General features: G+C 36.4%; 2 protein-coding genes across 5 annotated transcripts; one reads left to right on the plus strand and one right to left on the minus strand.

The window, feature by feature from the left end:
* Nucleotides 1–1,498: 1,498 nt before the first annotated feature.
* LOC146489820 (GTP-binding protein Di-Ras1-like) lies at nucleotides 1,499–2,324 on the minus strand. Its single transcript, XM_085103317.1, has one exon. It carries the CDS (start codon nucleotides 2,156–2,158, stop codon nucleotides 1,499–1,501), a length of 660 nt encoding a protein of 219 aa, XP_084959443.1. The 5' UTR covers nucleotides 2,159–2,324.
* An 8,189-nt stretch (nucleotides 2,325–10,513) lies between these two features.
* On the plus strand, nucleotides 10,514–19,945 carry LOC146489821 (ankyrin repeat domain-containing protein SOWAHC-like). Of its 4 annotated transcripts, none has more exons than XR_014862711.1 (10): nucleotides 10,514–10,745; nucleotides 10,840–10,901; nucleotides 11,918–12,211; nucleotides 13,021–13,149; nucleotides 13,712–13,736; nucleotides 16,390–16,421; nucleotides 16,547–16,648; nucleotides 17,773–17,784; nucleotides 18,096–18,302; nucleotides 18,866–18,946. XR_014862711.1 is itself a non-coding variant. In XM_085102890.1 (10 exons), the coding sequence occupies exons 1-10, from the start codon at nucleotides 10,619–10,621 to the stop codon at nucleotides 19,928–19,930; spliced, it is 882 nt and encodes a 293-aa protein (XP_084959016.1). In that variant the 5' UTR covers nucleotides 10,514–10,618; the 3' UTR covers nucleotides 19,931–19,945. The 4 variants fall into 4 exon arrangements, 3 of the variants coding, with proteins under 3 accessions (XP_084959016.1, XP_084959037.1, XP_084959028.1); XM_085102890.1 differs by lacking the exon at nucleotides 18,096–18,302 and adding an exon at nucleotides 19,924–19,945 and having other exon boundaries at nucleotides 17,773–17,788; nucleotides 18,868–18,955; XM_085102911.1 differs by lacking the exon at nucleotides 18,096–18,302 and having other exon boundaries at nucleotides 17,773–17,788; nucleotides 18,866–18,903.
* The last annotated feature ends 177 nt before the right edge of the window (nucleotides 19,946–20,122 follow it).

Consider the following 20,122-nt stretch of genomic DNA (forward strand, 5'->3'; position numbering starts at 1 on the left):
TGGTTTAAGTTAAGTCCTGCATCGTTACATTAATATTTAAAATACATAAAAATTATATATTTTTAGAGCCAATCATAATCTATTTTTTAAAAGAAGTTGGCGACTGAGAACAGTTTTAAATTGAGAGGGTTTGGTAATGGATGTTACAGACCTAGGAAGTATACAATGCCAGGTCATTGCGGCCATACTGTATAAATAAAAACCCTGAATTTGTTCATTCTCGCAAGGGGTAATCTAAGCAGAGTCCCTAGTTCTAACCCTAAAAATGTGCACGTCAGACGCACCGGTTGAATTCGCTCAATAGACAATCTGGAGCTAGGCCATTGATGCACTTGTGTACAAGAATACATTTACAGTAACTGAAGACAAGTGAAGGCTTAAGCCGGCTAAATGTTTTGTACAGTTTATCGTAAAAGTGACGGGGATGATTGTCGAACCTTTAAGGGGTTAAAAGTCGTGGTTTGGTACCCTTTAAGGGTGCTAAAATCTAAAATAATTTCCGTCAGAGATACGGTGGTACCTTTTAGGGTATATTTATTTAGCCTAAAAATATGAGAGGAAGTAAATGTCAGTCAACTGATTCTCAGGGAAAAAAACTTGTTCGAACCACACCCATAAAACAGAATTCTGGTACCTTTTCGGGGTTCTTTTTAAAATTTTCGACGATTACCCCTGTCACTTTTATATGGGAGCCCCTTCCCCCGGGAATGCAGGCAGCACGCCCTATGCAACTTGGTGACATTTGTAGTACATTCAAGTCACAGGCCAGCTTTATAAGAGGTCTTATAGTTTGGCATTTTTGTAAAGCCAGCGATTCGCGCAAAATAGAAAGACTCCAAGAGAGAGGCTTAAGGGCTGTGTGCAAAGACCATCACGCGACCTACGCAGAATTACTCAAGAGGGCCCAGCTGCCAACACTAAAGAACAGACGCCTGCAAGATGTATGCACCCTTATGTATAAAGTCAAACACAAAAAATGTCCAGCCTATATTAGCAACATTTTTTATACTCGTAGCACTTCTTATTCCTTAAGACAAACTGACTTTAGTATTCCCAGATTTAATACAGTAACATATGGTCAACATTCCCTGCGCTACCTTGGACCAAAATTATGGGAAAAACTGCCTAAAGACATTAGATCCGCAAAAACTTTGAACAACTTTAAAATCGCTATAAGAAAGTTTGACGTCAGCTCTCTGTCGGACGACGGATGTATGCGTTGTTCTTGCTGTTCATCTATTTAGTTAATTGTCAAATAAATAATTTTTTAGGTGTTAATTAATGATAATTAATTATTAGGTTTTCTTAACTTTACTTAATCTTAGTTGAATAGATTTTACTTTACATTTTTTGTTAGTCTCCCCAATTAGTAGGGTACTCGTGCTCGGCTATTCAGATTGAGACTTAAATAAAGTTGTTGATTGATTGATTGAATCCAGTTAATAGTTCTTTTGTGACTGGATATACCTACATTATTTAGACTTGCAATAAAGACCACCTATAGAAACTTTCGAAGAGTACTTAGCAATGGACGTCTCCTTGGAGACGATAAACTTTGTTTTGCTGGCAATGACTGTGATTTACGCAGTTGAAATGCGTCTATGAGGCCATTAAATATTTCGCGTACTCCCAAGGCCATTTTCGCGGATGTCTTTGTCCATAAAAATTCCCATTCTTTTTCCGCCACGTTTCTCGTGTTAATAGCTTTTCCTTCTCTCGTCGTTACATTCAAGGCACTTGCTTCTAAAACAACATCTGCCTTGTTCGCTACAACCATAACTGGACGATTACCGCCCCTTTGTTGAAATATTTCCACTTGAACCTGCTCCAACCACTCAAACGAATGCGGCTTGTCTAATGAGTAAACCAGCAAAATTGCATCAGCTTTGTTGATCTCCATTCGCCTCATTGCCGGGAAAGATTCTGTGCCACAGGTATCAATGATGTCCACTTGGTAATTCTTCTTTTTGTGGACAATTTGAGTCGAATAAAAGTCTTCAACAGTTGGTAGATAATCGTCATTAAATGGCTCGCCGAGGAAAGCTTTGCACAGCGACGTTTTGCCGACCCAAGAATCGCCAAAAACCGCGACTGTGAACTTGTTCAGGTAAGCTGAAGTTTTCCGGCCTGTCTTCCTTGTTTTCACTTCCTTTCCCATGATGTTGTTTTCCTAATCTCAATAATGTTTCGCTTCTAGCAAACAGCGTTTTTGACTTCAGTCGCGCAAATCCTCCCTGTAAGATAGGGATAGAGATGACGTGGAATTGAGCGGACCTTCTTAAGCCTGACAGGATTGTATTGTTTTATAGTTATCCCATTTGGTCACAAATATCTGAAGCCAAACAAAATGGGCCGCAAATAGATAATTAGGTTATGATTTACGTCAAGAGATTATTATTATTATTATTATTATTATTATTATTAAATATTATTATTATTATTATTATTATTATTATTATTATTATTATCATTATCATTATCATTATCATTATCATTATCATTATCATTATCATCATCATCATCATTATCATTATCAAAGTCATTATCATTATCATTATCATTATCGTTATCGTTATCCTTATCATTATCATTATCATTATCATTATCATTATCATTATTATTATTATTATTATTATTATTATTATTATTATTTTATTATTAAATATATTACCTGAAAGCTCCTTCACAAAGTGGTTCTGGGTTGAATATTAATTACACTAAAAACAATGCATCAATAAAAAACTACCAACAACAACAAAAAAAAATTATGAATGCAAATAATAAATACTATATAGAAAGTTGATAAAGTGACTCATAAACACGAAATATAAGTACTGGTAGATTTAAATCTTAAAGCCCGCCGCACACGTGAGGAAAGAGCTGAGCAAAATGCCTCGCGAGGCAGATAGCTCAGCCGTTTCCTCTCGTGTGCGGTGGGCTTTACATAGACTCACAGTACAGTTCCTAATGTCATTGTTCCAACGGCATGGAAAGCTAACCGCTGTTTACCACAGTTAGTTCAACCAGGTTCTAACACTGGGCAAATGGAAATCGTTGACGTTGCGAGAATTTCTAACCCACTGGTATCTTCAGTGTGCTCTCGTCTGACGAGCGCCCGCCGCATCACATAATGCAAAATTGGGAAAATCGGACCTCAAAACAGATCATGCCGAGTAGAAAAAATGAAGCTCGAGTATCCTCGAGCAAAGTTGTTTCAAGCAGACGACACTGCAATAAAATCGTCATCTTACCGTCAGTTCTGTTGTGCTATACCTTTGATCGATTTCCACATCTTCTTTAGTGATATATCGATTATCTCTGCTTCTCCTTGATTCTCGAGTACTGTATTTGAAATACTTGCTCAATCACGGTCGTCATTGTGAATATTAACTCAGGCTCAGTTTTACGCTGCCCCCCGCAGCAGGGGTAGGAGGAGGGGGTGGGTGTGGGGTAGCTTGTCTCTGTTCCTTGATGATAACGCTTGCGAAGGGGTGTAGAGCAGTCTGGTTAGCTTCTAGCGCCCTGAAAATGGGTATGAATTTGAGAGGCCAGATCTGAATGAGGGTACCGGAAAATTACATATCTTTGTCCGAAAAAGGTCAGGGTTGGAGAACCGAGCAGCTCACTCCCACCAAGAATTCCGAGGAATACCCCACGGGAATTGTATTTGCCGATTCTGTACTTCCAATAATTAAAGACATATTTAACATTATGTCATACATGCCCAAGCGTTTGATTTTCCATGTTTATAGCCCTCAGATGAGTGCATTGATTTTTTTGCCCAAGCAGGAAATCACAGTTTGGTCCACCCATCAGGAGGGGGGTTTTGATTCCGTGGTGTCGAAATATTGCGATATATTTGGCAAGTATTACAAACACTCAAGAATCGTAGGGAAACAGCGAAAAAATGTTGAAGTCACAGGACACTAGAACTGATAGTAAGATGGCGACACGTTTTATCAGTTAAGTTGTTGACTCAGTAGTTGCGTGCTCCCATTCTTCATGAGCCGATATGTAGTAGTTAAAAATTAAAATCGCCATGACCTGACTCTTCGGTCAAATCTTATCGCACGCGTTATAGAAAATTTATGAATAAATGTAAATATATGAAACATATATTTTGAACTTATGATGAAAGATCAAATAGAAGAAAGATCGTCGTTCTAGTAGGCAACTAAGCAGTTGCGGATGGAAAGTCTGAAAAAATTTCAGGCTTGAACGAGATTCAGTTGAACCCATGAGAATTTCTTCAGGCTCTCCTTTGTTGCGTACTAGCTGCGAGGATATTTCTTTTATTAGAAAATTTATGGGAGGGTTTGTATAACCATATTTATACATGGTAGTCTAGCTGAACCAGTTGTTTGTTCGTTTTCCAAACAGCTCTCAGTCCTGGCTGTTATACGCTATCTACATCCCGATATAACCAGCTCGCTTGAGGGGTTTATTACAAATTATAGCATGTATAGTCTACATATGGCTGACTATCAAAAACCTCTCATTGCTGTTGCTAATTCAGGGCAGACCTCGGGCAATACCAAGGACGTCGCTTAGTGTGAGAAGGTTTGGGACGTTAAAGTCAACACCGTGAGATGCGCGTGATCAACTTGAACGACAAGCTGATGCCTATAGGGAATATTGACTTGATGTACCAATAAAATCCCAGAAAAATTTGGAAAAAAATGGAAAAGTGAAAGAATTACATTACGAGAATTAACATTTCAGGTTTTGAAACCATCTTTCCAACTAAACAGAAAGGATATTTGTTACTGATTAGGGAACTTAAGCAACGACGACGGCGAAGGCAACGACTGAACGACACAAAGTCGAAAGGAAAAACAATCGATCTACACGTGCGCTAGTTTAGTACATTAGTTTGCCGTCTTCCGAGTTCAAAACCAATAACGTTAAATAAAGTCAAGGTTTTGTGGAAAACGCGAGCACATGACGGTGAATTTTTCTTTCACCTTCTTATTTTGAACGCCACTCCTATCGATTTGGTTCCTGGACAGTTCGCCGTCTTTGTACACGTTGAACGAGTTGAAAAAATCGTGAAGTAGCACCAGCTGAAATGAAGTTACATTTTCTGTGATGTTTTCGTTGCTATCGTCGCTGCTTAAGTTCCCTCTTGTTATTAAAGAGCAAAGTTTTAAAACTTTAAAGCGCTAAAGCCGTTCAGTGGTACTTTAAAGTAATAAGGTAATAATAGTTTTTTTGTCTTGCTTTTGTACAACTTATGGCAAAACAATAAACTGAACTAAACTGAACTGAACTGAAGGTTTTACTTACGTGAAGCTCAGCGGAGGTAGTTTCTGACAGTGTATACTTTTTGTCTCTACCCTCAATCATTAGTAAATCAAACTATGTTCGTCGAATGCCTCAAAAATTCCTTTTTATAAGGTGCAAACATTCCATACTTGGTTTGATGAGGAAAAGGATGAGATATCAGAGGAGCTGAGACCAGATCACGTACTCAGCGGCTTTGGGTTAAACAATTCTTAAATTTAGCGATTTTCCTAAAAAGTAGATTTTGCAACCATTTAAATCAATCATATTCATCGTCAGTTTTGACACAAACTTCAAATTTAGCAGTTTTGTTTCGCGAAATCAGTTGACTACGTAGCTGCTTGAAATAATAATCTTCCCGTGCCACCCCTATACCTTACCCAATCCAACTCAGAGTGTCTTTCCAGTTGCTAATATCCATGTGTACTGATGTCGTATGATTTATCATAATTTATTACAGAGAAACACAGAAAAGGCCTGTGGTCTCAGTCCATAATATAAAATATCAGGTTTCATTTCCTAATTCTAGCCAGCGCTTTTTCATGAATGTTGGAATTTAGTGGTTTATGATCATCGTACTAACATTCATGTCCGAGATCTCGGGAAGGATCCTGAATTCTTAGTTTCTTGACTTACTTGATTTAAATATTAATCCCTGAGCACGGGAAGATGGGCCGTAATTTTTCTCAGTTTTCGATTGTGTAAAATCGCATGTGACTTTTGAAAACAACCGGCAACGCGAACAAAATTGTCACTTGAAAATATAACTCCATGCTACTTCAACTACGTCAGATTATTCCAACTCCATTCAAATTGTACAAAGTGACCAAACAATCCAGGAACGTAATTTGGTAGGAACGGCGTTCAAATTAAGAGAGAAAATGAAAAAATTACGGTCTTGTGCTCAAGTTCTCCAGTAAACCTTGAATTTGGTCATTTCACGTTCTTGTTTTTCACAGGAGAGCGGTTGTTTTTTTCTCATTAATTAAACCTTTCGTTTCAGTTTGTGGCGATCTCGTTGCCGTTGCCGTCGTCGTTGCTTAATAATTTTTTTATTATTAGTTTGAAAACAAGGAGAAAAAAAGAACGAAACAAAGCAAGACTGAAAAAAAAACTGAAAAACTGAAGAATCAAAACATAGCTGCTTTACAAGATGAGAACATTTCCAAACTTTTTCTTTGTTTTGTTTTATTTTGTAAAATATTCTTAGAGTTAAAAAATTGTCTTTCTCAGTTCTCATTAACAAGCATGCACATAGTATTCCTACCGAGTTTAATTTCTTTACAAGGTATTATTTTTTAAGCTTACTTAATTATCATGTTAAACCGGCGACACACCTGGGGATTTTATACGCCGATCGCCGCGATCGGCGAAAATCGCCAGGTGTGTTGCCGGCTCAAGGAATCTTTCGTAATTTCCGTATTCTTCTCTTCCCTGTATGATGTAATTTGCTTTCTATTCAACATCAGTTGACGACGACGGCGTTGGCAACGACAGCGCCGCAAAACAGTACATTTAATGAGGAAAAACAATCGCTCTGTCATGCGTTTTAAATTTTGGTACATTTCTTTGCTGTCCTCGGCAAAACAAGATCCGGAAACAATCAAACTCAAGGTTTTATGGAGACTCGTGAGCACACGACGGTAAATTTTTCAATGTCTTTCATAGCTCGAACACCACGCCTACCAAATGCAGTGAGGAGATCGAAGGACCATATTGTTAGAGAACTGCAAAAAGCCGATGTCACCATGGTATATCGGCGGTATATTGTTGACAACAGTGATGTAACTTCCTCGTGGAAAACTATCCACCAAGATGGTCAAAATGCTGCGACGCGGAAGTTTCAGTAAAAATCGCTGATATCGTTTTTTTTTTTTAATTTATTTATACAACGAAATCATTAGTACAATATAGAAACTATTCCAGAGAAAAAAATTAAAGCGAAGATTCAACGGTGGTCAGATTATGTAGAGACTTTTAACAACATCGCGACAGCCTCGTTCTTAGATGAGAAACTAATTTATAATTAGTAGCGCCGGTTCAAACTTCGAACCTTACATGTCCCGAACCTAATGCAATGAACAAAAGCTATTGTTTATGCTCATTTGAATTAGGTTCGGTACCGGTAAAGCTCGAAGTTTGAACCGGACCTTAAAACATGTCTCAAGAGTGGAAAGGAACAAAAAACTACAATCATGGTGAACAGCTTCTAGGGCGGATAACAAAATAGCGTTGCGAATGCCCATTTTTATTCCTGGTCTCATAAGGCATACAATAAATAACTCATTATTTGTCATGCAATAGTAGTACTGTCATTGCGAAGTTTTGGAGGCCCCTCTCCCATCCCCCAAGCAATGTTGCTATCGTCCTGTGTTAATGTACAGTCCGAACGAATCCAGTCTCTATCAACATTGCTTCGGGGAGAGAGCTGGAAGGATTTTGTACTTAGTTTGCGAAATCGTCCCAGCATTTTTGGCGGGCAGGATTAATTGTAGCTTCAGACAGTCAGACCATTCATTTCTGTTGTAGGATAACGTTTTTGTTAGATATCAGATAAGACCTTGTTTCAGCTGTGAAATCGTTAAAGTTATAAAGCCTCAAGGAAAAATCGGTGATTTCGTTTTTTTTTAAATTTATTTATCCATCGAAAATCATTAGTACAATATAGAAACTATTTCAGGGAAAAAATCATATAGCGAAGATTCAACGGTGGTCAGATTATGTAGAGACTTTTAACAACATCGCGATAGTCTCTTGCTTGTTTGGATGAGAAACTAATTTATAATTAGCACCGCCGGTTCAAACTTCGAACCTTACATGTCCCGAACCTAATGCAAATGAACAAAAGCTATTGTTTATGCTCATTTGAATTAGGTTCGGCACTGTAAAGCTCGAAGTTTGAACCGGACCTTAAAACTTGTCTCAAGAGTGGAAGAAAAAAAAAAACTACAATCATGTTGAACAGTTTCTGGGGCGGATCAGTAACAAAATAGCGTTGCGAGTGCCCATTTGTATTCCCGGTCTCATAAGGCACACATGCAATAGTAGTACTGTCATTGCGAAGTTTTGGAGGCCCCCCTCCCATCCCCCAAGCAATGTTGCTATCGTCCTGTGTTTATGTACAGTCCGAACGAACCAGTCTCTAGCAACATTGCTTCAGGGAGAGAGCTGGAAGGATTTTGAGCTTAGTTTACGAAATCGTCCAGCATTTTTGGCGGGCAGAATTAATTGTAGCTTCAGACAGTCATACCATTCATTTCTGTTGAAGGATAACGTTTTTGTTAGATATAAAATAAGACCTTGTTTCAGCTGTGAAATTGTTAATGTAAAGCCTCAAGGAATATACCCTGCTGTAAAATAATGTTTTTGTAAGCACACGGTGTATAGGACACATCCGTTCAAACTCTAACAAAGCGACTCGTGGCGAGCCACAAGCAAGATACTTGGTTAATCATACCCGATCGAATCAATGCCTGACGGGCAGGGAGAGAGGGGTTACTAGCTACAAACTGAGCTGCTTTAAACTAGCGACCAATGCCAACAAAATTACAACAAAAGAAGGATAACAAGTGCAGATAAAGCTACCTAGCTATTATATACATACCGAGAGTTTATACGCGCCAAAAAGCATCGAGATAAAAATAGTCTCTTCGCGCTAGGGAAGCCAGCTGTTTGGTCATACGATTTTTTTCACTAGTGAAAAACGACGTATCGACACTCTGATTAGCTATATCATTATTTTCACTGGTGAACAAAACCGTGTCGCTCGCTCGCCGCTCCTCTTGACTGATAATTAAAATAGCACACTTCTAACAGCTTAGGCGCATTTTTCTTTAGAAAGATGGCTTCAAATCAGACTAACCGTTTTCAGAGCCTAGACTCATCAGTAGAAGAGTTCATAGACGGACAGGAAAATGAAAACACCAAGTAAAAGATCAAACACGATGTTGCTCTGTTCCACGAATTTCTTGTTTTAAAAGGCGAGAGACAAATGGACGAATTGACTCCTCAAGAGCTGAACAAGTTTCTCAGCGAGTACCTTATAACGGTTCGCAAAAAAGAAGACAACGAGGAATACGAGCCTAATTCCATTCTTCGCTAGCTTTGAGCGCCATTTGAAGAAAAAAAAACTATGACTTTGCCTTATGAAAGGCGTTCAGTTCGAGCAAACTCGGCAAGCGCTTCAGTCAAATCAAAGGGATCTAAAACGGAAAGGCAAGGGCAACAAGTTGAGGCACGCGGGGTGTCATGGGAAGAGGCGAAGGAAAAATGGCCTCAATCCATCCTCGTATCCAATCTTTTTATCCCACAAAACACATAAATAGCGACTGTGTACGAGTCTGCAGCAGCCCCTTTCTCTTTTTTCGAATGCTGTTATAAGCGGAGGACAAATTAGTGTGGCAATAAACACTTTAAATCAATCGCCCACTCCTTCAGTGCGAGAGGAAAACCCTAGCAAATTTACAAAGAATCAAACCTCTTGATTCGGGTTCTGACTAGTGTTTGTCAATTCAAGCATACGGGTTCTGATAAAGCAACAAAAAATGAAATCTCGGGTTTTCACTTCTGTATTTCAAATTTTGAACTTCCGTAGATCTATTTTCAGGATAGACATATAGTTTCTACATATTTTCAGGATGTCCTATTTTATTCTAACTAGTTCTGCCTTTTAACGTCATTTTTGCTTGATAATTTAAGAACTTACATCTTATAGATGTTACAAGGAAGCCATTTCAGTGCAACTCTCGAACTGTGAGGCGTTGTTTTCCTTTGAAAGAAAATAAAGATATGTTTATCTTTGAGTTCTGTTCGCTTATGAATCTCGGTATGCATATAATAAATAAGTTATTTCACGGTTAGTTCGGCTGTACTATTTTTATTCACTCGTTGTATAAAACAAACTCACTCGCTGCGCTCGTTCGTTTGTTTTACACAACTTGTGAATAAAAATCGTACTCGCTCACCAACCGTGAAATAACCTATAAATAGACGGCATATAATAAAAGAGACTACCACTGCTGCCCGTGTGATATGGCTGTGCACATACGTTAGGTAAGGAAATGGTCGTAAATTATTTTATTTTGTTGAAAAATAGAGATAAATATAGGCTTTAACGGCCGTAAAGTATCTTTAAAACTCAATCAACCAATCCCGCGAATTATTTACGAGCGACATGAGCTCATACGCGCAAGTAAACACGCGAGGAATTTGCGACTCGAACTCCCAGCATGCCTTTCAGTTTCGTTTATGATGGCGGAAAATGTTGACTAGCGGAAATCATCAGTATTTATAAAAGAAATGATGGAATAATCTAGAGTTTTGACGCAACTTTGCCATGTCTGCCAACGAAGCCATAACACACGATACTGTAAGGGACTTTTTAGTCAAGAATAATGGCAAAGTGAAGAATATCGACCTTGTACACCACTTTCGACAACAGCTCAACGATCCAGTCAACAAAAGTGAGTACGCATCAATGTTGTTGTTTATGAATGAATCCTAAAATGCTTCATCTCACAATGCCTTTTACATGAGACTAACAGCTTTTTCTTGCAGGCAAAGTACGGGGTGAATTTAAGGAAATTGTGCATACCGTTGCCACAGTTCAAACCATTGATGTAAGTTTTAATTTAAACTCCAAGATAATAAGCTTACTTGTTTCCAAAGAATTACGAGTCGATCTACTATGCATGATTTGAGTCTTGACTTGATTGTGTGGGTTTAGAATTGCAGGCAGACAGTCTGAATTCATAAATCGATTATCTTGGCGATATTTATAGAGCTTAAAAGTGTAATTCTTCAATTAAACTTAATTATTATAATTTTGAAGCAATATATATTGACAAGCATCATATCCTCGCGAAAATACGTGTACATGTAAATTAAACCAGATTGATTAAGTCTTCATTGTTTGTTAGTCCAGGCTTTCAGCACATAGAACTAACAGCCTTTCTTTCTTTCATTTCAATCGATGATTTTAACCCATTATCACCTACGTGATATAGTCCAGTTTAAGTGCATCTTACTGAGGGCTGGTATAATTCTGCAGTCAAAGCTTACCCTGTCAGTTTTACATTTCAGGGCTTGCACTCTCCTAAAGCAAAAATATTAAAAAGTATATTATTTTCAGATTCTACAGTTTATTAGCTTTACAGTAATTACAGCGATACCTGGTTTTCTAGGGTTCCTATAAAAGTTGTGTGTATACATGTTGTACATTTTTTTTCTGAGGAATACCTGTGAAGGTTTGGATTAACTTTCAAAGCCTTGATAATATTATTCCTTTAGAAATAAGCTTAGCAATAATTATCATCACGGAATTGAGGAATGCTTAAGCTTAAATCATTTCACTCGCTAAAAGAAATGTATATTATACAAAAGTCATGTATCTTTAAATGCTGTGGTTTAATTTTTTTTTGGTTTAAAAAATTTTCAAACCAGTTTGATTTCCATTTCTCTATGTCTCAGATTATGGTAATGAATACTGCACAAAGGAAATAAAAATTAAACTGGTTTGAAAACATTCAAACCCCCCCCCAAAAAAAAAAAAAAAATTAAACCACAACATATACAAGATTTTATGAATGTAAATATTATTAAGTCAATAATGCCATAAATTTTGATGAATCTTTAGGGAGAGAAATACTTTGTTCTCAAGAAACCCAAAGAAGCACCAGCAGTGCTTCGCAAACCACCAAGACCCACAAAACAAAGGGACAGACCTGTGTCTGGTCCCCCTGCATTCCGTGGAGCAAGGTTAGAGGAAATGCCTGGTGGGTCTGTGGCACAAATAAGAAACCATTTTGGAGATGAATCTCCTAAGCTCAGTCATCCAAACAAAGAGAACAGTCCTGTAGAGAGAGGGGATGCAAATGATGGCAGGCATTTGGCTGGTAATGGCTCGGTTGATAGTGGTGTTGATACTGATGTAAGTTTAAATTTGGCAGTTCGTGAAAAAATCCATACCCACCCCAAGGAAGGTCATTGGGAATTCCTAGGGGGAGGGGGTCTTAGAAGCCTAAATTTAAGAAGCAAAGCATGAAGCAAAAGTGGAATTTCCTGGGGGAAGGGGTGGTGCAAAGCAAAAACCTTCCATGGGGGGAGTATGGACATTTTCTAGAATTGCACATTTTCAATACAGTTACTGCATGAGTCATGGTAACTTGTCTTAGTGAACACCTCTTTAAAAACAAGCGTCTGTCTTAATTTCAAACGATACAACATGGTATTTGTCACACTAAATACATGTACAGTGTACATCTGAGAAATGTGACGGAGATAAGGGCAAACACAACCTTGTCTGAAAGCGTCCCAACGATTGACAACAGACTGGATTCCTTCCACTTAGCCAAGGATGGGTTTCTCACACATTGATCAAAATCTCTTTTATCTCAGAAAATTGTAACAAATTTTAATAGCAAAATGGATGTTTTGCTCTCTACACTGTGTCATGTATATTGGCTCTTGGTAACTGAATACTACACTTAAAGTAGACAATATTCTTTTATTTGTTGATAACAAATGCCAATGCAATTCATCTTGTAGACGTAATGACATTTATTTATTTATTAATAAACCATCATTATTATATCACATGATTCCCACTCCCCTACTTCTGCCCAATTTCTTGAGCTGTCTTAGAGTAACTAGACCTCTGTAAGGTAACAGGCTTGAAGTTTGGTTTAATTGGTGCTTTTTAGGTTGATTCAAGACTGTCTTAATATGTTTTTGTTGCAGTCCGGCAATTCAGTTGGTTCAAGCATGTCAGAATCCAATGTTCAAATGCTGCAAAAGCAGTTCTTAAATTCTGGTAAAATGCCATCTAGCACTCCATCTGACAGAATCTCACGTTGTAATGATGATTTGGTGAGTGATTAAAATACAAATTATCTTATTAGATGTGTTGGTGTGTTGTATATTATACTGTACTGTAATTTTTTATGAGTTGCACTGTTTGTTTGTGAGCTCCGATCACAAGTAAACAGTGCAACACAGTGTGACACACTGGGAGAATCAATATACATGTATAAACAATAAATAATGTCAGTATTAGCTATTGAGGGTAATCTTTAATGAGGATGCAAACATCACAAAAGTGGTTTACAGAATTTGAAGGGTCTTCAAATTGGTGCCTGACTACCTGTTTGTATAAAGGTTCGAAACACTGGGAATGCCTCATTGTAATTGGCCACCCTAAAGACAGAATGGGGTTGAAGAATCACGGAAAATAAGGCGCTCTCTATGTAATGGACACCAGATCTCGGTCATAAATGTGTTTGTGATGTCAGCTCAGTGACTGTGTTAAAATCTGTAGCAACATGAAAAAAGATGGATGCCAAAATCACATGAAACAAAAGTACTGTAATTTAACGCAGGGATAATTTCATTGTCAGCCTCATAAACAGAATCATTATGTTTGTTTTTGTAGGATCGCATGGATGATGACCTGGAAGGTCAGTATCTTTCATCTTAAAATTATAATTTGCATGTGTGCTTTGTACTGATAATAGTTCTGTGTGATCAGGAGACCATGAATAATGCTTTGATACAATTTGTTTGTTATAATGTTAATTATAGTAATTATTATTTAATTAATGTTACAGTGCATTGTAGACCATCCAAGTGGAAGGTCGAAGCCCCCCCCCCACCCCCCCCCCCCCAAAAAAAAAAAAAAATTCCTTGGGATAGATTTATTGCCAAATATAGAATAAACATATTACAGTAAATAAAGTATAATTTAATATAGACTTTATGTTTCTGGTTGATGTTCCACATTTAAGAAAACATTTAAGATAAAAATTATTCTCACTGTTTACACTGTATTTCATATTTCTAAGTATTTTCAAATACCTCACTTTATAATTATTACAAGGAATCAGCAATCTTGTTCAATCTGTAATTTTTATCTATGTCTGGTCAATTTTAGTTTAACAATAAGTTTCAAATTCATGACTGTTTAGTTTGATGTAACTGAATTTTTGCTGATATTTGTGTATACACATGGGATTAATTTGTTTATTTATTGTAATTATTATAATAATTATAGCAGATCTCTGTTTGCAAGCATGCTTGTTCCTGCATCAATTATTCATCATATTCTTTTGGTAGCCACCTGCTGTCTCCTGCTATAAATGGGTTAAAGTCTCACAACAAAAGCACTTTGAGCTTCTTAAAAAAGATTTTAATGCATTCATCACAGCTAAATCCCAGCAGGCCTGTGTAGAACACTTTTTTGTGGATCCAAAGATAAAAATGTCTACAGAGCCAATGGTTTAGTTTGGGGTTTTCATCTCACCTTGTTAGTGATGTTTTTTCATGGCCATCAGACATTCAAGGACCAAAAACAGTGAGTCTTAGAACTCGTCTGCTGTTAGTGATAATAATTAGTCCTTTCTGAGTAGTGTGGATTGTATATTGTATGTACTGTTCTCTGTGTGATGGCTCATCAGGTTTAGAGTTCAACTTATCTGTTAAATTTTAATAGTACAAGTGTATGTGTGTGCTGTATGTTACGTTCTTGGTTAAGATTTCTAAGTACCAGTACATGTAAGTTTTGATTTTTGTTTTATTTCATGAATTATGAAGTGATGGACTTGAGTTTTTCAAAAGTGATATTTTATAATTTTTGAAATTGTTATGTTTATGTGGATGAACTATTTGCCTTGTTTTCAAATCATCGACACAAAAGTAACTCTACATGATCTGGGAATTGAGACGATTATGTTTGGTTGTTGGTTGTTAACTCAGAATTATTTGTATTGGGAATTGGAAATTTCTGAGACGTTGGATATAGAATATTGCTATTCTAGTTGGTACTTGACAGTGAATATAAATACTTCTAGTATGTAAATTCTGTGTGTTTATACAGTCATGCATCAATTGCATGTTTTGATAAGCAGGGGGCTTTTGATAATCTTGCAAATATTTACATTCTTGTCAGCTGATTGTATGTACAGTATATGTACGACATGTCTGTGTCTTAAAGAATGTACATGGACTCGCTCAATTAGTATTCAGCAAAGCCTAGAACATTGTTAAGAGAATTTGATTTTAGGCAGCGAAGGGTGAATGGTACAGGTATGTCAGATACATTAGATACCTGTAAGGGGTTGTTGTTTTGAAATGAATTTTATGTTAAAATGATAACTTTACAGTTGTATTTTTTCCCTTTATTCCTAAGTTATTACCAAAACTCAACTCAACTTCTTGAATGCTTACAAATTTTAATTTGCCACCAACATAAAACATAACATGACATTTTCCTGCTTGAGACATTACACAGGCTGCCATGTGCTCTTATAACTTAATTAATTAATGACAGCTCTTCTCGAGACATGAATATTTTTTCTAAATTGATCAAAGGCTGAAAAGAAAATTTGCATTTTTTGAGTGTCAGTGATAATACATTTACGTGTCATACTGGAACAAAGAATTATAACATAAAAATGATTTCATTTTAGAGTTCATGTGTACAATTATTGGGGAAATTTACAGCCTAGCCGGCAAGCTTGAGTTACTAACTAGCAGAAAAAGGTTACATGTGTATCAGACAGAGACAGTGAGAGAGAGTGAGTGGCCATGAGGTTAATTTCAAGCAGCCCACTTCAAAGTTGATTCAATCATGAGTAAAAAAGAAATTCATTTTTTTACAATGTTATAGATGTTGATAATCACAAGGTGTCAGCATAAAGTGGTCATTCCTTTAAGTCTGATTTCTTCATGTATATGATCAGAAACAAAACCATAAACGATCTCAAAATCAGCTGGCAAAAGTTCTGTCTGTGGTCATGAAATTTATGGAACCAAACTTCTGCTGCAGTTTTATGCAATTGTAGTCGATTGTAATCACAGAACTATATTACATGTGTACATGTTGTAATCTTCTGTGATCATTTGTGCTTGTTTGTGATTGTCTGTGATCAATAACATTTATTGCAAAAATAAAATTTATGTGATAGTATGAAAAACCAATGACTGTTTTGCGATTGTGTGATCGAAACCTCAAACCACGACGCAGGCAGAATTTTTTTGTTTTAGGAACAGTGGGTACAATAATCATTTAGAGAAATTTACTATTAATACTAATTTTGCTTTTTTCTCTTTCAGGGGATGACTTAATGGGAGGACCATCTGCACATGTAAGTTAATGCAGAAGATTATAATTTGAATGCAGTTTTTTGTGTGCTTCCATGAATTAGATTTGTATCGAACTTTTTTTTTTTTGTTCTGACGTGGTTATAATGTAATATATGTTAATTTGTAGCTTGAACCATTAGAAAAAGAGTGGTTTCTGACGGCAGCAAGAGGAAACAGGGCACAGATCATGTGCTTACTCGAGCAGGATCGTAATCTGGCAACAAAAAGGGTCAGCTTCTGTTTGTTTGCTAGGTCAACTATGAGCATTTACAATAATTACTAACAATAACTATACAGGGTTAAGGTTACCGTATACCTTTAGGGGTGTCTCGCATCCAAGCGATGTAGGACATCCGGTTTAAACTGTAGATACCTACATGTAAACCCCAACATCAAGTTAAAGCTTATAGAGCTGTCTATCAAACTATACCAAGAATTTTGAAATGAAATGAATTGTCAAATTTTTAGCACTGTTTTTCGAAATATGTTTTCTCCGAATGCAATTTTTGTATGATCACTCGACACTTTTTTAATCCTATTTCGAAAATGTTCTGACTGTAACTTTTCACTGCAATTTAATATGACAAAATGCAGGCATGGTTTTTTTAACGCTTTGGGTCCGGAAACTCAGAGGAGCATTGAATTAAATTAGCGAAAAACAAAATTCACTTTGACTTGTAGCTTTCAAAAGGTGATTTTGAAGCTCGCATTTAGAGGTCATGAAAAATTCGAAATTTCGTTTTTGTTTTAAAAATTCTTGGTATAGTTTGAAAGCCAGCTCTATAAGCTTTAATTTGATATGGGGCTCAGGTATCTACAGTTTAAACCGGACTCGCTACATTGCTCTGAACGTGAGACACCTCTGAAAGTATATGGTAACCTTAATGTTTAGATGTAAATTAATGGAGAGCGATCAGCATAGGATGCTGCGACCGTTTTAGTGGTGCAGAAGTGTACTGTGCTTGTACAGTATATGCTTTGGTCCAATTTTATCTTTGGTTTAAATTTTATTTTCCATTGTTTCAAACTCATAACCATGCATTATATAATTACCATACCCAAGAATGATAGGAAGATAAAATAATATAACACATACAGCTGTACATCCTCTATGTACATGTACATACCAATCATTCAGAGTGTTTAACAAGAATAATAGTTTTTATTACAGAACTCTGTAAATAATTGTTTTGTAGCACATTTCCTTAAATACAGTTCTCCTTCACACACTCATTAAGCAGGTACTACACACTAATTAGCAATGTATAGTCATGTACAATTTAATACATATAATTTATTATTGTAACACAGTCATGACATCAAGTTTTATTTTTATTTTTTATATCACTTCAGGATTTTATGCTGGTAAGTACAGTACATTAATGTGTTACATGTTAATATATTATAAATTTATGCACATCAGTGTGTTGATTATTTTTCAGCTGTGTGGAATAGACTTATGAAAGACACAGGGACAATGTTTATTCTACATCTAAAGCTTTTCAATCATGTACTCCATTTAATTGTACATTGTACTTGCTGACATTATAACGTTTGGTTGCAGTTACATTTTTGGATGGACCTTGCTTTATGTCTTTATGACTGTATGTATTAAAACTAATCACAATTTTATTTCTTTTGTTTGCATTGTTCTCCTGTTTACATTCCTGATGCAGGGGGTAAGCAATTGCTTTTTACTGTGCAAAATATTCACTGACTTTTATTATTCAGTAGTGAATTAACTACTAACATAAACATAAAATTGATTGAACATATTGTTACTAACTTTTAAGTTAAACTACCTGTGTATTAAAATTTGTTCTTTGTATCCACCCATGTTGCTACTATGTGCTGCTTCTACCCGTGCATTGGAATTTTAGTATGTAAGTATTGTCTACGGATGTAGGATCCTTTTTTGTTTAAATCACTCGTACTATCATCTACCTAATTATAGTTTCAGTGGAATCTAGAGAGACTGTGAGCTGTCCCTGTTTTCTCTCTGAAAATTTTAAAGTGTGGTTCATCAGTACACATTAAATGAACAATTGAACTAGACATAGATTAATTACACAATCTAACACAATGTTTGGGAATTTAGCCGGTGACCTCCATTTTAAATGTAATGGGAAATATGCACCCTGCTCTGTTGGTGTTCTGTTAATGTGCATCTGATATTCTTCCAGACAACCTTAGATGTTCCCTGTAAGATGACTAGCCTGTCTTGGGTGTTCCAATTAAGTGAGAAGTGGCATTGCTATGCGTGCAAATAATAAAGGTGAAGGGCGGAAAAAGCAAAAAGCAAGAAGACTGTCTTCTTACTTTTATTATTTGTTTGCATTGCAATTTTTTTTGTACCATTCCCCACTTTCTGAACACTTGTAACAAAGAGTTTTGTGCTACATTGTTATGTAAACTTAGTTCAATAATTATGTGACTTTTTTTCTAGAGTGCACTACATTGGGCGGCTAAACATGGAAGACCAGATATTGTTAAACTACTGGCGGGCACTCACGGGATTGACGTCAATGGAAGAACGGTGAGAAACTAGTTTATGGCATACTACAATGCCTACACTGTACCTGACGGCAATATCATTTTAACAAATTGTCTTCAGTTAGGTACTTGCATCACCGTCCTAAGTGATAGAATAAAATTAAAAAAAAAATGAATAAATAAATTTAAAAAAATTAAAATGAAGCCAAGATGTCTTCAAAACGTAGTCTATTTTCACTATTTTTTGTTTTAAATTGCTTCTCTAAATCCTTAAAAAAGACCAAAAAAAATAATTCAAAAATACCTTAGAAGTAAATTTTAATAAAGTAAAATTTAAAATATTGCACATGAGTTGAGAATAATTATAGAGAGCTCTTTCAAGAACTGTGGATCTCATGACAATAGTTGAAGGGCTTGGCTTTTTGTTGTTTAACCTCAGATTCACTGAGGCTTTGCATGTGGCCTTGAATTCCTTCAGGAAACATTGCTCCAATGTTTTTTCCCACGGCTCTTTGCTTCGTTTTGTGATAAAAATGGAAATCTTGTCCATAATCGTAGATTTTTATTACAAACGAATTGCAAAGCGGCGGACAAAACATTGGAGCAACGTTTCTTGAAGAAATTGAAGGCCACATGCAATACCTCCGGTCGGCGGTGAATCTGAGCTGAAGTAACCAAAAGCAATCTGCAATAGTATACATTTGTAGGTTGATTTTACCCCGAGCCTTCAATTATATCAGTCATTCAGTTTAACCTATACATTCATTTATTATCAGTAATAATCAAAGATTAGGGAGTGCGTTCGATGATCTCGATACCAGGCTCTCTCTCCTTTGCCAAGTTGGTGATGATGTCATCCGCCCCTGCAAAATCTGTGGGGGATGCCAGTATTCGTCCTTATTACAAATGTACATGCACGGACACATGTCTGACAGTGGTCAACTCACTAATGTTTTCGTTTTCTTTGTCTTTTTTTACTACATCATGATCACCCACGGTTGCCATTGATAGAATGTGAGTATTAATTCATAAAATTGTCCTTAATTTTTTGTACTTTATTATTTTACTTACTTATCAGATACAATATTTAAAATTGTGTAGTTGTTTGTTGTCATTTTTACCATGTACCTACACTGGATAAGGATTACCAATGAAAATACTGACAATTCTTTTTTATTTCTTTTACTGCACCTTCTGGATCATTTTCTTT

This window comes from Pavona decussata, unplaced genomic scaffold (assembly GCF_977016875.1).
Source record: "Pavona decussata unplaced genomic scaffold, jaPavDecu1.1 SCAFFOLD_3, whole genome shotgun sequence".
NCBI lineage: Eukaryota > Metazoa > Cnidaria > Anthozoa > Scleractinia > Agariciidae > Pavona > Pavona decussata.

Coding starts and splice junctions, on each gene's coding strand:
- LOC146489820 (XM_085103317.1), bottom strand. CDS start 2,158: ATGGGAAAGGAAGTGAAAACAAGGAAGACAGGCCGGAAAACTTCAGCT.
- LOC146489821 (XM_085102890.1), top strand. CDS start 10,619: ATGTCTGCCAACGAAGCCATAACACACGATACTGTAAGGGACTTTTTA. Junction 10,746..10,839: donor CAACGATCCAGTCAACAAAA/GTGAGTACGCAT, acceptor TTTTTCTTGCAG/GCAAAGTACGGGGTGAATTT. Junction 12,212..13,020: donor ATAGTGGTGTTGATACTGAT/GTAAGTTTAAAT, acceptor TTTTTGTTGCAG/TCCGGCAATTCAGTTGGTTC.